General features: G+C 43.7%; 1 protein-coding gene across 12 annotated transcripts in view; it reads left to right on the forward strand.

The window, feature by feature from the left end:
- The window catches only part of Ptprt (protein tyrosine phosphatase receptor type T), a 1,119,809-nt gene that overhangs the window by 1,032,531 nt on the left and 70,752 nt on the right, over nucleotides 1-16,526 (forward strand). For all 12 annotated transcript variants that reach the window (XM_029473981.2, XM_029473985.2, XM_029473982.2 and 9 more), the window contains one exon: nucleotides 12,667-12,754. In XM_029473981.2, coding sequence (XP_029329841.1) covers nucleotides 12,667-12,754 — 88 coding nt within the window. The remainder of the gene's footprint in view (nucleotides 1-12,666; nucleotides 12,755-16,526) is intronic.

Genomic DNA, 16,526 nt, shown 5'->3' on the forward strand with positions numbered 1-16,526 from the left:
CATGAGGGATTAGTGGCAGATGCTCAAGTCATAAATGGGGAAACATGGTCATTCTTCTACTCTGAAAAATCATAATGACCCAAATGGAAGAGCCAGGCTCCCACCTGTTCATCTCACTCTCCTGGCAGGGTTAAAACAGAAAGAAAATGAGCCAGATCCTGGAAGTGGCCAAAAGACATTGAACCCATATGGTGTGAAACTTGGGGAAGAGCTCCTGCAGGTTGATGCTGTGAACTCAGTCCCTTTAGTCAATTTTTATCATTCAGCTTATAACAATACTCATAACATAGCTGACAACATTTGTTTATGTTTGATATAGAAACCCTCCCAAACTGACTTTGTGATTCCCATAGGATTCTGTAGAAAAGTTCTTGAACCAAAAATCAAGACCTGAATAGTCTTAGAAAGACTCTTTCCTGAGTGAATCCTAGTTCTAGCTTCTGTGAAATGCTTGGCTGGCTTTGCAGTGCTTTTAAAGTCTGATAGTATATGGCCTTTTCTAAACACTCATCAGAAACACCAACTGAATTCCAAAGGTGTGCTTTGTGCTATTCCAGGCACTGGAGATTGCTAACCAGAAAAAATGAAGACCCCATGGTAACAAAGCTCATGACTTCACCATAGAAGAGAATTCCATAGTTTAACTCTAGTTAAAATGCTTCAGAGCAGTAGTTCCCAAGCTTCTTACTGCTATGAGCCTTTAGTTCCTATGTGCTGGTGACCCCAGCTGTAAAATTATTTTTGTTGCTACTTTATAGCTGCAATTTTGCTACTATTATGAATCATAATATAAATATCTTATATGCAACCCCGCAAGAGGTTGTGACCCATAGGTTGGGAACCACTGCTTTAGAGGAGCATGGATGTAAGCATGGTAGCAAAGAGGCAGATGGTTATGACTGCCAGTGTTAGTACTTTATTTGGGCTGCTTCTTACCTGTTTCTAAGATAAAATAAGAAGTGTCCCAAAAGATGTGACACTAAGCTGAAGCAAAGTAGACTATGGGATAAACTCTGTGTGTGTGTGTGTGTGTGTGTGTGTGTGTGTGTGTGTGTGTGTCTGAGCATATGCATGTGTGTCTGTGTCTGTGTCTGTGTGTCTGAGCATATGCATGTGTGTCTGTGTATGTCTGTGCCATGCCTGTGGAGGCCAGAAGAGGACATCAGATCCTGTGGAACTACAGTTGTAGATGGTTGAGAGTTCCCTGACTTAAGTATTAGAACCTGAACTTGAGTCCTCTGGAGAAAGAGTACCCACTTCTCATCACTGAGCTCTTATTCTGTCCCCACTACTGGAATACACAAGGTTATAATCATCATCTCCCACAACGTCATCATCCCTTCGGATGTTAAGGAAAGAGTCGTTGGCCCAGAAATGGCCTCCTAGCTGCTCATGTGTGGTATGTATAACAGAGACAATGGGCTTGGAGATGGGCAGAGGAGACATCTGCTACCTTGGAGCTGGAAGGATATAGAGGTGATAGTACAAGCTTCTCCACCAGACTTGAAAATAAGGACAAAGTCTTATGCTTTTCCCCCTCAAACATCTGGAAAGCAACATACAAATGTGAAATGTTTAATTGTACTAGGAAGTACTGGAAATTTTTAAGCAATTAGCAATAGCTATATCCAAAATGCAAATCAAAACCAAAATGTGCCTACCCCAGTTAGAATTACTGTTATCAAATGGCAAGAAACAGAGGTAGGGGTGGAGCAATATCTTGACAGTTAAGAACACTTACTGTTCTTGCAGAACACCTGGGATCAATTCTTTAGGACCCACATAACCTCCAGTACCAGGGCATCTGTGGGTACCAGGCATGGATATGATATATATACATGTAGGGAAAACATACATAAACATAAGTTTTTATTTTAAGGCAGGAAACAAATGCTATTGGAGGATCTAGAGGAAGAGGAATTCCCATATTGCTGGTGGACATGTAATAAGCACAGCCATTATGGGAAACAGTATAGAGGATCTTTAAATAGCTAGAAATACACTACCATACAATACAATGATTCTACATTGAGTTATGCATCAAAGGAATTTAAATCAGTGTATAGAAAAGACATCTTCACTCACAACAGCTAAGATATAGAATCAGCCTAGGGGGTTCATTGGCAGATAAATGATAAAAAAAATGTGGTATGCATACTCAATGAAATATTCATCCATATAAATGAGACTGTCATTTGCAGTAATGTGCATGAACAGGAGAATATTACGTGAAGTTAAATAAGTCAGGCCTAGAAAGACAGATAGCACATGGTCTCACCTAAATGTAGAAACTAAAATACTGGTTTTAAGGAAGTAGAGACCGCAGTGGTTATTAGAACCTGGGAAGGGTTTGAAGGAGAGAAGGACGGAGAGAGGGTGGTTTGTGGGTATTTGGGCTCAGTTGGGAAGGAAGAACAGTTTTAAAATCTACAGTAGTGTGACTGTTTTGACAACAGTTGATTGTGTGTTTCAGAATAGCTACTGAAGGTTTTGAATATTCCCAACACAAATAAATGACATCTGTCTGAGGTGACAGATATGCTAATTTCCCAATCTGATCACTATGCATTGTATAGATGGATTGAACTGTCAGTGGATAGTCCATAGATATACATAATTAGGATGTGCCAATTAAACATAAGAATATAATTTTTTTTAAAAAAGAAAAGCTCACCTCAAGAAAAAGATACTATGTCTTATAGAAAGAAAGCAGTGCGGAAAGATCTTCACCTGTGTGGGTGGTCCCTCAGGATGTGTGGAGCATCAGCCTTTAACTCTGAGACTGAGTCTCCTCTCCCCCGGGGCATTTGCTATGTGAACCTTCCTTCTTGCTTACAACAGTTCTCAAGGTTTAATATATGTTAGAAGCAGCTAGAGTTAAGAAAGGGCACTGAGGCATAGGGTGACTGATGCCAGATTCTATCAACTGAGGACATGTATGGTTGAGGGGACAGTTTTTATTGTGGATACCAGAGGAAGTAAAGCCAGAGAAAGTGGGATGAGTCTGGAGCAGGGAGAAAAAGTTCTAAACAGAACATGGCCAGCAGACAGGACCAGGCCACGAGAGGAATGAAGGCAGGGGATGGGAGGGTGAGGAGGAAAATTATATGGGAATGAGAAGCTGGGGGAAGGGATCCTGTGAGCTGGAGAAGTGTAGGATAGGGGCTGGGTGAGAAGAGCCAGGATACCAGTTTGAACTCTTCAACCTGTATCTGTGATGGGGAGGAAGCCTGGAGACCAGCAGGTGCTTTAGGATGCTAATAGGCACTGCAGATCCAGGTCACCACCTGGCTGGGTTCCTTTGAACCTGACAGCTCAGGAAGCAGCTCTGCAGTAACCACTTCCTTGGGAAATCTGAATGTCTACCAAAGACTGAGAGCCACTGTCATCATACTTGTCATCTGAAAGGAATCTGTGGGGTTTTCAAACTTTGTGGGGTGTGTGTGTGTATGTGTACATGTGTGTTCGTGCATGTGCATGCACACTCATGCATGTGTGTGCATGTCTAAGTACACACATTTTGTGCAGGTTTGTGTGCATGTGTTTGCAATCCTATGGAAACCAGGCGTCAGCCTCTTGGGTGTTATTCCTCGGTATGCATTTCCATCTTCTTCCTGGAGACAGAGTTTTCCACAGGTTTGGAACTTAGTGGTTTCATTCATCATCAGACCATCAAGCCCCAGAGATCCATTTGTCTCTGTGTGCCCGGCACTGAAAATATAAGGTTACCATGGCCAGCTTCCTTTTTTTTTTTTTTTTTTTTTTTTTCACATGGGTTCTAAGGGTTGAACTTGGATCCTCATGTTTGAGCAGTAAGCATTCTACCAAATTAGCTATCTCCCTAGCCCATGTTCTTTCCTGTAACTGAAGGTAAGATCCCACTGTATAACCCAGGATGGCCTCAAACTCTCAATCCTCCTTGCCCCAATCTCCTACATACAGGTTGTAATTGGGCCACTTAAAAAATGTTTTATGGCACACACTCAACCATTCTGACCTGATCCAAGTTCCCATGACAGATGAATACCTGCATCTTTGCAACAATCTGATTTCCTACTTAGCTTCACCAGCAGAATTCATAAATTTCCCTCAAATATTTAGTGACATGGTATGCAGTAATATTTGTTCTCCTGATGCCATTCTGAGTAGCCATCGTTAGTCATCCCCTCCTGCCTCCTCCATCCACGTGTATAAACCCCAAGGCATATGCTTTTCAGCCCCAGTTTGTTAAAAGGTTAGCCTCTGCCAAGGCCACCACTAAGTCACATAGCACCTCAGAAAGAAACAGCAGGTGTAGCTGCCTCAAGATACTTAACTGTCACCTTCAAAAATGTTCATAAGATGGATATATAGAAAACTACACTGTCTGTCACAAGTACAGTCTTCCTTAGATCTAGTGGTCCTGCATTGTCCCCCACCTGCACAGATGTCCACAGTAGCCCCTACTATCTCATAAACTCCCCCAGACTTCAGTAGATCGAATATTAAATGAGTCCATGAATAGACTGAGACTAGGATTTAGACTCACAGTAGATAACAGAATTCTCCACTACCTGAAGCCTATATCTTACCTAGAACTCAACTCACCCCAGATTCCTAGAGCTGCCCCCACTTTAAAATAAAGACCTATATTCCCAAAATCCCTTTGGTTTGAGAAAAACTGAGACAGGTGTTGCCAGGAGTCCTCACCTTTATACTTATACCAATAACTTAGATTTTTTGTGAGGGGCACACAATAAATTCAGAGAGAAAGCTACTATGGCCTAGCATCTACCTTTGTATGGAGGATGATGGAAATAGTCTGTAACCACCTTATGCCTCGGGCACTGGTCCAGATGTTGTGTGCATTACCTCGGGTAATTACAAATTGTCACAAAGCTCTGTGGAACATGCTTCTTCATTTTTACATTCAATAATTTATATTTTCATTTAGAGAATACCCATGCTGTGTTTTAACGAATGCATAGGAGGGTGTAAGTACCAACAGGATCAGTAGCCCTAAGGGAGCAGCAACAAAGCTGCTACCCTGCTCCTCCTGTAGGCTGGACCCTACTCCTCCGCTCACAGGAAGGGAGTATTATTGCCTTAGTTTCCAAAAACAGCATTGAGTCTTAGATGGGAAAATGACTTCCAGTGAAAATATTCAGGCACGGTAGTCAGCTCGCCTTTCTGCCTTTCTGCCTTTCCCCCATTCACATGCATAGTTCAGTACGCTCAAAGCAGTTCTTGACAAGAAAGGTGAATGACCGGCCCTAGTAAAATGGTTCCTTCCTTGGTGAGGACTCGGGAAGTTTCCTTCCACAGGATACAGTGGGAACAGGAAGCAATCCTGATGGGCTGAACTGGTTATGGAGGAGGCAGGCTCTTGGCTGTGCCCTGAAGCATCATCCAGGAACTGGCTGATCAGCAATCCTGAGGCCTGGTTTTGCTGCACCTCAGGGCATTTCACATCCAATTATCTCCTGGGATACAGGCAAGCCAAGGGAAATAAAGGAAGGGCTCACTGCCGACAGAAGCCGCTGGGTTAGTGGTACTGTGGGTAAATGAAGTGGACTGGCACACCTCAGCATAGGATCAGAAGTCAGCTCTTTTCCGAAACCATGTTCTGAGGTCTCACCATCTGGGGCTTGGGTCCAAAGAAGAATTAAAAGCATTATAAAGGACCCTCTCAGCTAGTTGGACTAATCCAACTGGTAGAAAGAAAAAAAAATTAGTCAAGCAATCATTAGGGATAATTTTTGCTTCTAAGGGGAGATTAAAACACCAAGTAGGGAAACAGAGGCAGGTCACTCAGACTTATAGACTAAGTCAGCAGGACAGAGCCTAAGAAGGAATAGTCTGTGATCGTGTGGTCTGAGCCTCCCCCTGACACTGTGGCATGGCAGGTGAGTCAAGAGAAGACTGCCTAGAGTAGGCGCCAATGATCATTTCATAATGAAATCCATCCAATCTGTCAACAAATGTGAAGGGGAGGCTCCAGTGGCAAGTGCTTCCTGCTCTTATCTTGATGTGACAATGGCTGTGCTTTCTCCCAAAGCATTCCTATTGGCTGAGTAAAACCCACATTCTTCCCGTGATCTGAAAGTCTTCCTGAGCCACACCTATGTACCACTGGTCCACAGAATGTATACCTCTTGCTATTTGTGCCCTGGAGAGCCTCCCTCAGGTTCTAGAATACCATAAGCTCCTTTTCCCTCAGGGCCTCTGCTCTAGCTCTCCCTCAGCCTGGAACACGCCACCCAGCTCTTGCCATGGCTGACATTTGCTCATCATTTAGTTTGAGGTCAAATATGTCATCCAAAGACATACACCGTGCCGAGGAAGTTGGGGTTATTGAATAGTTCAGGTGCAGTGTGACTTTCCCTAGGGACACATGAATAAATTCGTTAATCCCAGATAGATAACTGACAATAGACCCAAGAAATGATAATGGCAAGTCTAGCTTAGTGAACCATTAAGTTTATTGAGGTTACTTATGGGAGTATGGGTGAGGGTTCACATACAGGAACGTGTATGACTCAAAGGTAACTGTATCATAAAAAAGAAGCCCACATTGCATACTATTGACTCGTAGAAGCCCCACCCCTAGTTTTCCCCATAGGATTTATAGCCAACTTGACTGGTTGGAGAATCTTCTCTCTTTAGCAAATATTATTGCTTATATACCTTTGGAGAAGGGCCTTGTGAATCCTCTAAGTTTCAGAAACTTCTTAAGACTTGTGAGATGTTTACTCCTTGGGCCTTGTAACATTTGCTACCTTGAGTCTTAAAGATCTTCCCTCCGACTTGGAATGTGTCAGTTTGGAAGAAATCACTGTGCAGCATGGAGAGAGTTGGGCCTCTCGGGAAAAGGATGTCAGAAAGGGCTCCACAATGTAGGTTGTGCTCAGTGAAATTATAGATGCTTTAAGCGAGCTCCAGATTGGGTGCTAGATGTGCTGTTATTGGGCAGTTTGATACATCTTAACCGAGAGAAGAATGTAGCTGGCAGAAAGGCAGTGGACATGCCTGTCAACTGGGATTGAGCGATGGTTAGCCATTTTCTTTGTGCTTATGAACAATGTTCACATTTTTGTCTGTGTTTAGATGTGACTGAAGAAAGGCCTTGCAATTGTCCCTTCCCATCCTAACATTCAGAAGGGCTCTTGTCTCTGACTGGTTTCTGTGAAATCTTTTATGCTCAGCAGAAGAGCCCTGGGGCTCAGTTGTGAGTACCAGGCTAGCTTGCCAGTGTCAAGGTCCACTTTTCTCCTCCTCAAATGTTACCTTTTCAAACAATCCTGCCCAAACCTCTCTATCCGGATTGTTCTTTATCCCTGGTTACTGTCTCCCTATGCACTATGCACGCTGCTCATTGCCTTCAAAGCACATATCCCAAACAGCAATCACTTGTTCTGTGTGCATGGCATCTGCCTCTCTCCCCACAGTGAATGTGGTTCATGAAATAGCATCATTTGCATCTAATGTCATCATCATCTCTAGAACCTGGTATAGCCTCAAATGCCCAGAGAGGAAGGAGGTGCATGCGGGAGAAACACACTCTCCCATGTCACTGAGCAACTGCTTCCCTGCCTCCCGACCTCACTTCCAGAGGTTATGCAATAATCTAGGTTTTTTTTTTTTTTTTCTCTCTCAAAAGACCTTTTCAAATCTGACTTTTGAGGATGTTGTGACTACCCAAGGCTCAGCTCTCCAGGGACAGGGACATCCTCAAACACATCTTTTGAGCAGAAATTAAGCGACTGCCTTGGGAAAGGAACACTGAGGGGAGAATGGGAAATAGTTCTACACTCAGAGGGGAATGCAAAAGTAGGGCTTCACACTTTAAGGAGAAAGAACAAGAAAAGGGAGCCAGAGATTGATAATAGAGGAGTATAACGAGGTGGCAATTTTGGTTTCAAAAGAATGTGATTAGCTCCTAATGACTGCCACCATTCCCTGGTCAATCTACTGTAACTAGCCACTAATGTAAAAATAATGCCCCTGGCTCCTTCACTTTGAAGGCTGAGATGAGTCCCCCTTTCATGCTTTTACCCCTCAGATTTGTTTTCTTGAAGAGATTATCTCTATTAGACTGCAGCTACCTAAGAAGGGAAACATATGGGTGATCAAAGTCTGCCAATTAGGAGCCATTACCACCTCTCTCTCGGGTGGCTCTATTAGGCACACCTTCTATATTTGTCAACACCATCACACACACACACACACACACACACACACACACACACACACACACACACTAACCCTGGTCTCCTTATGCCTTGCTAAGGGGAGATAGTGGTTCAGGGTCTGTAGTGGGTACCTGTGTATATTTCTCATGGGGAAGGAGCCCTCAATCATTATAACTGTTATGTTGAGTATAGGCTTGCGCTGGGATAGGTTTGGCTTGGCTTGTCCCCAAGGCCATGGCTTTAATGTTAAGCAGTGGTTAGGATGGACCTCCTTGGGCTTTGCAGTGTTGCCATACAGAGGGTTTATGCTTATTCTGTTGGGCCCCAGGAGGCAGGCCAAGGCAAAGCCCAGGGCCAGAGTAAGAAGAAATCTAGCCAATGATGCTTCTCAAAAGACAGGCAGGAAACTGTGGCTCAGAGAGCTGTCTATCACTGAGGGGATCCCAGCAATTGGTACTGTGAATCACCTGATCAGGTAGCTGCCTGAAGGCCAGTGTTGGCAGGGCAATTCTCAAGGTCACCGATGGCTCTGCAACTCCAAGATCTTGCCATCCACAGGCCCAGAACTCACTGTGTTCATTTGTCATTTCGTTCATTCCAAACTTGTCATTCTAACAATACGAAGTACGGTCTCAGCAGTGGGCACTGGAAACAGAATTAGAAATGAGATGTTTTGATCCTTTCCCTGAAGAAGCCCATGGCCAAGCTGGAAGGCAGGCTTTTGGGTTATTGTGCGTAAAGTTGTCCGTGTGAAAATATCTAGAAGTGACTGACTCCATCTGAGTACACAAAGAGGAAGGGCAAGCAGAAAGACTACACAAAGAAGAAGAAGCTTGGATGGGGTCTTGAAGATACTTTGAGATGTTACAGAAGTAGGCAAGAACTTCAAGTAGAAAGAACGTGTGAAAATTCTCATGGATCGGAAGGCCTTTGTACACAGCAAGAAGTAAGGGTGAAAGACTATTTGGGTTGAAGTCATTTAAAAAAAGCCAGCTAATGAAACAATTTGGAATTTATCCTGAAGACAATGAAAAGAGGAATAATTGGGCTTGATCACGTTTTATAATGATCACTCTGATTACAATGGAGGGTAAATAGAAGGAACAAAACCAGTGTCAGGGCACTGAAGAGAAGACTCATGGAAAATTGTCTCTGTAGGTAAATTTACCATTTTCACAAGAAATCCCATGGGAGCTTTAATCATTGACTGTGTCCACAGTTTATCACAGACAGTGACCTAGCTGATCTGGAACAACTCCTTGGCCTTAAGTGATTGAAACCACCCCGAAGCAATATTAGCATGCAGTCATAAAGAGAACTTAACCTTAACTGTCACCGAAATTCTGACACATAGCACATACTAAACATATTTTCTCATTAGATCCATATGAAAATAGTCTGTCCCACCACCATGTTGGAATGAACAGTGAACTTTTACCACAGAGAATTGCAAACAGATAACCTACTGCCCCCAAATCAGCCCAAATATCATGAAAGACAATGTTGTCATTAAGACCCTGACACACAGCACTACACCTGGCAGGCTCACTGGCAGGAGTGGGGCTTTCTGGTCAGGAGGCAGGATGGGTTTGGAAGCTGAGTTAGACATGGGAGCAAGAAGTATCTGTGATCTAAAGATAGCCTAAGTCAAGGGATGAATGGTTACAGGGATGCTTGGTACCCAGAGGGCAATACTTGCCTTGTTTCCCCTTTAAGAAACCTACCTAAGGGTGTGATAAACACAAAGAGTAGCATTCTGAGTCAACTGTAGCTGAAAAGATACCTTAGAGCTCAATTGGAGAGTGCAGCTTTGCACAGGAAGTGCAGGCAAAGACCTTTCACCTGTGCCTTTCAGTGGCTACAGAAAGAATCAATGACAGACCCCAGTTCTACATATCCATCCACTGCATAGATGAAGCCCATGATCATGCTAGGAAAATAAAGGTCAGCAAACCACAGACACAAGCTAAACCCATATTTACAAACACCTATGCTTATAAATACACATTTCCGGGAATACAGCCATGTCTGCATTTGCCTATGGCTGTGACTACTCTACAACCAGAGAGCTGGGTGTGATTATAGGCTCTGGCCAAATATGTATACAGATTTTCACAGACCCATCTTGCAAGTTACCCTTGCTATTAGTAGACCCACCAAAGTTGGTGAAGTGCATAAGGGACTTGAAGCAGGAAAGGTTCCACTGTGCACAAACACTACTTTTTCATACCCAGTGGCCCTGCCTATCTCTGAGACCATGATCTGCTGGATGACTGAACTTCTGGCTAATTTGTGAGGGCTAATTAGACCTAGTAAGGAATAGATGGGTACAGCTAATGCTGACTTGCAAATTCTGTGTCCCAAGTAATACAAGGACCATGGGCAGGACATTCAGCCTGTCCTCCTGTGGGGAAGGATAGAGACCCTCATCAAATAGGGTTTGTCCTGCATGCTGTTGTAGGCTTCATAAAGCTGTTTCCACTCTCCATAAAGGCTCATTTCTCTCATCTGTGAGGGTGCTGGCTACATATTCCCTTTGTTCTAGATCACTTGGCACTCAACTCTCTTAAACCACCCACAAGGGTGATCAACTGGCTGTCAGTAACATTACTGCACCCTCTTTAACTGATAGATGACTTCTGTCCCCTATCCCCCTTTAAGCTGTAAAGCTTTGTATCAAACTTCCTGATCAACAGCTCAGCTTAGATGTCTTAGAGGCATCTCAAAGTTGGGTGCCATTATCATTTTTACTCATCTCCACATATTAAAAAGACACAGTACCCACTGTTGAGCACTCTTTAAGCACGTCATGTATCCAAAACTCAGGGCTAAATTCCCACCCAATCTATCATGCTTCTCCCACAGACTTCTCCATTTACTGAAGTAAATGACATTCCTCTGGTTCGTCAAACCATCGCCCTAGAGGCCAGCCTTTATTCTTCTTTCTTCCACAGTTCCTGTCTACAATACATGTGCTAGTGCCCTAGACAAATCTACACATTCATGGTTCTCATGCATGCCCACCTGATGGCTTCCTTTAGGAAGCATCTATGTTTTGTTACCTGAAGGTTTCCTCGAGACCAAAAGCTATCCACGTTACCTACAAAGCATGAGGGTTTTCTAACAGTTATTCTCCAACAGTAATCAAAAGGAAATCCTGGATAAGCATTTCATCTCCCTCCCAGTTCTTTCTCCCTTTCTGGAACAAGAGCCTTGAACATGAGATGTGCTTGTGAAATAAGCCTCAGTTTTGCTCCTCAGTGGTACAGTGGCATTCTGCCCTGTCAGCTTCATTCTCTTGATGGACTGCTTCCCCCATTCTCCTAATCATACTCTTTGATTGCCTCCAAATCCAGCCACTTATACTCAAAGCCTTCTCTCTGCTTTTGCTTCAGAGGCAACCTAAATCAGAAACACTCAACTGAACCAAGTAAGACTGCTTTTCTCATGACCACTACCACTACCTACTCTAACAGTCCAAATGCCATCATGACATATGATTACAGTAAATTCATAGCCAATCATCTTGCTTCTTCTGGCCTTCTGAGAGCCTGTGTTCCACACAAGAATATTATAGCATATGAGATGACCTCCTTGTTCTGAGCCCTCCAATGGTGTCCCAACACACTTCTGACAACATGATATATTAACCAGGAACTTCAATGCTGGGGGTTCATCTGGATTCTCATATCCTCTCTATAAGTTTCCAGCTCCCCGTTCCTCCCTTACTTTCATCTGTGAACATGGTTGCTCACAGACCTCTGTACCTGTTCCTTTTCCCTAGAAAATACTTTCTGCTTTTTTCAATGAAACTGGCTTCTTTACCCTATCAAGAAATGAATTTGGATGTGAGTTTTTCACAGAAAACTTCCTAAACTGTAAGAAATTTCAATTTTTTTTTTTTTTTTGGTTTTTTGAGACAGGGTTTCTATGTGTAGCCCTGGCTGTCCTGGAACTCACTTTGTAGACCAAGCTGGCCTCGAACTCAGAAATCCACCTGCCTCTGCCTCCCAAGTGCTGGGATTAAAGGCGTGTGCCACCACGCCCAGCGGAAATTTCAATCTTTATTGCTATCCATTTACCCTGCTTTATTTCTTCATATCTTCATTTTCTAATATTGGATTTGCTTTGTCCTCTGCTACATTGAATACTCTGGAGTTCTTGGCTACTATTATGCACTCTAATATCTAGAAAGGCATCTAAAACATATTAGGGGATCAATGTGTATCTGTTGAGCATATGAATGAATGAGTGAGTGAATGGCTCCTTACTGGACTAGACTTTAAGCTCATGATAGCCACAGGATATAACAATATTTAAACCAATGAACAAAAAAGGTAAGACAATGGAAGGTACCATTACAGGGTAAAAGCCCTTTATACTTGAGTGTCTCACAGTAATACTTATTTCCTGTTGTTTCCTCATCAACACTTGAGAAGAGTTACCATCTCATAGCATTTCAGGCTATGCTAACCACTTTGTCTTTGCATTATAGGCCTTACCAGAGGGACAGACAGCTTCGTGGGACACAGCCAAGGAAGATGAAAACCGCAATAAGAATCGATACGGAAACATCATATCTTGTAGGTTTCCTTCAGGGATGTTCTATTTGTTAGATTTTGGGAAACATGGGAGCAAAAATGTTTCTTTTTTTCTAAGGATTTGATATAAAATAATCCTTATGTTTCCAGCTTTGGGTTAGTAAATTTTTACAATGATCTCAGGAAGGGATGGTGAATCTCAAAAAAGTCAGTAACAATCCTAAGGGAGGAGGGAAGGGGGAGAGGAATAGAGGGACTGCCACAAACCTGACTGTCCCTTACTGATAATACATCTAGCACTTCCAGATGATGGCATAGACAGCTTGCAAAGTAGCAGACAGTTTACAAGAGAGCAGAGTTACCCCCAGCAAAGTATTGAGTCAGTGATCTAATAAGAGTTGCCTACTTCAGCCTTCCTGTGATCTAGTGTAGCGCAGCCCAGGCCTTCTGATATCCAGCCCACCGAGTGAGGAGCATTCCTTAAGATCTCAGAGTACCCCAATTTGGGCAAAGAACGGAGAAAGTGGAGAATCCTAAGGGACAAGTTATTTCTAGCACATTTCAAAGTTTTGTTTTAACTGTCTAGACATCACCATAGGAAAAAAAAAAGCTGGGGAAAGAATAAGACACGGGCAGATTGTAAAGGAAGAAAGAGGCAGAAGTTTTCGCTTAGCTGTTTCCTGTGCTGATTTAGGAATGGGCTCTGAATAGTGGAACTAATCAGAAAACATTTATAATTTCTCTCTTGCTTGCAGACAGCAAGATTTTTTTTTCTACAAGTGGAGTGGCAGAAAGAGATATTGAGATAGTCAGCAAACATGTATTGAGGCGTGATGTGTGGGCCTCTGCAGAATACTTCCTGTGCTGGGCACTGGGAAATGCCTTTGTTCTGGGACAGGTAGCTATTCGCTGTGACTTGTCCCCACCACCCCTCTGTTTCTGTGCATTATCCAATGTCCTTGTCAGGTTGTGAGCTCAGAGGGGGTCCCCTATCTAAAATAGGCTTCCAACGCCCTGTTCCTAATGATATTGCACAGATGTGTAAAAATGCCTAGAGAATAAAGAATGGAGCCTGACTCATTGAAGACAGAAAGACTCAGGCCAGGGGACAGAAGTCAAAAGAAGTAAAAATGTATGAGAGATATTTAAAAGATTGTGTGTGTGTGTGTGTGTGTGTGTGTGTGTGTGTGTGTGTGTGTGTGTATGTGTGTGGCCTCCTCCATCCTCCCAGGACTCATCCTTGCCTGGGCCATCAACAACTGTCCCCTGGATCATGCTTAGCCTCTTCCTGTCCCCTCCATATCCAAGTGGCCCAAACTTTCTACCTATCTGATCCATGGCAGGACCCATGAAGATCTTCACTACATGACTTAGATAATGCCATCTTCCTATTAAAAACTCTTCAGATGTTTCCTTTCGCTCTTGAGTTCTCCTCCTTGCAAGGCCTTTTCCAGACCCATTCACTTGGGCTCGGTCCATCACAGGCTCCTTGCTAAGCCACACTGGCTGTTGCATAACTCATGAGGTTCCCATGTCCTTCTACACTTCAAGGTCACCTTGACACAGTCCATTTTCTCCATCAGAGTACCTTTCCTTCTCTTTGACTTGCAAATATCACTTTTCTGACTCACAGCTATGCTCACTCTCTAGGGGAATTTCTCTGACCCTAATCATGTAGACAAGCCCCCATTTTTCAGCCCCAGAGCTGTGTCTTCTGTTCACCTTGGCCATTGTCATCCTTGTGCCTTGCGAGGCATTCATCTGAGCCTGCCTACTTGCCTCCCAGAGCTGCTTCACAGCAGCAGAACCACAGCCGTCTTGCATTTTTATTTCCCCAAATATTCTGTATGACAGATGTCTAAAAATAAGAATTGAATATAGGACCATCCTATAAGTCATGAGCATTGGGTTGTTCTCTGCTATATCCCCAAACTGATAGTGAACACCTTAGAAAGACAACTGAATGAGGCTGGATGGAGCCAACAGTGGGATGATAAGTCCCAAGACAAAAGACCAGAGGGAATGCAGAACTTAGGAAGGAGAGAGGGACACACTATTCCTGCTGAAGGCCCCAGTTGAGAGTCAAGAATGCAGAAAGTGGCATGACTAGAGTTGAACTCCATTGCTGGGGTGACTTCCCAGGACCTATATCCATATCACTTGCTGTATAGAAGCATCAATGGCAGAATGGGTACCAGAGGCAGAATCATGATAACAGGAATCAGGTGCCCAGGGCCACTACTCTAGGAAGCTGCAATCTAGCTGTGGATGCTCTATGTGAGCTCCTTTTTGAAGTATGTGCTCCACATACCTCATGGTTCTGCCCTGCCCTGCCCTGTTCATATCTCTTTGACTAAAGGTCTTATCCAAAGTCGGGGAAGGATGCTATGCCCAAGCTCAGGACAGACAGCAAATATGAAGAATGCACATGCCTGGGAGAAACCTCAGCCCTGAAACTCCAAGTTCCTCATCAGTCCATAGAAGGGCCTCTTCCACATCTCTTTTTGGATTTCCATAGAGATCACACTGCAGTTGTTCACAGAAGCAGTGAGCTTTACAACAGCTTTCTGGGATGCCTTTCCCCCTGCCCCCAGCCTTCCAGTGTGACCCTTTCCTTCTACAGACATATTTTTGTTTAAGAATTGTCTTATACCCACCCATAGAGAAAAAAGAGATGGAGAAAATTTAGAAGCCTTAGTAGTATCCCCTTGGTGATTTAAAATGAACCCTAATCTCTTTTCTAATTGAGGTTCAATAGCTGTAGCACATCAGGTCTAGTATAGGTCTGTACTGAACCCAGCAGATTCAGTCAAGGTAACCTGTGGATCCAAAGAGCAACACAAGACATGAGGGGGAACCCCAGGGTGGGGATGAACGCATCCTGAGTTTTAATGGAACAGGTTAAAGAAAAACAGCCCAGAGGCCTGGAAATTGTCCCTGCCCTTATATCTGTCCCTCTCAAAGGCCATGCCTGCCCAGCCTTGATAAACAGAAATTTTCTTGGCACAAGAAGAAAACCAGCTGTGATTATCATCTTAAGGTACCCAGGTTCCCAAAAGGCCAGAGTGGAGGTCCAAGGCCCAGGCCACAGGAACACAGAAAAGATCAAAAGGAGAAAGGAGGAGGGCAGGGGCTGCCATCAAACAACAGTGAAAGAGAAACCTTGGTAAAAAGCTCTTTCTTCCCAATGACCCTATTTAGAATGTAGTAATGGAGACTGGCCTTCCCAGGGAGTAGAAATGGAAAGGAAGAAAACAGGAAATGACTGAGCGAAATGAGAACAAAGAGCCCTTTGCTTTCAGGTAGCTCCAGGGCAGAGACCATAAGCAAGAAGAAATTTCAATAGCAAAGCATCCCTCTCTCACTCCAGCCCTATGTGGACTGGCAGGAAGGAAATGACTACAGAAAAGGAAGGTCTCTCAAGAGTACAAATTCCATAAAATGGTACGGTCCTCAAGATCCCAGCAGGAATTATATGGGCCCCCAGATAACATTCTTTAAGGAAAAGTAATGACAAGATTTTTTTCATAAAAGGTTAGTCTAGGAACAGAGACACTAGAAACCACCAAGGAGGGAGAAATCACCAGGACCTGGAGACAGAGGCTACCTGAGCACAGGGATGTCCTCTGGTGGCAACTCCAACAAAGGGAGCTGAGGAATGAATTCCCTGACCCTGCTCTCTTACCTCCACCTACTCTATGCCTTTCCATCAGCTAGCTGAACCCAGCTTGATGCCAGAGAGAGGACACCAGCCAGCCCAGTAGCTTTCAAGCTGTGGTTCTTGGTCAGGAGTAACTCACTTTGAAGCTCATTG

The sequence above is a fragment of the Mus caroli genome, unplaced genomic scaffold (assembly GCF_978045245.1).
Source record: "Mus caroli unplaced genomic scaffold, Mus_caroli_1 scaffold_2, whole genome shotgun sequence".
Lineage (NCBI taxonomy): Eukaryota > Metazoa > Chordata > Mammalia > Rodentia > Muridae > Mus > Mus caroli.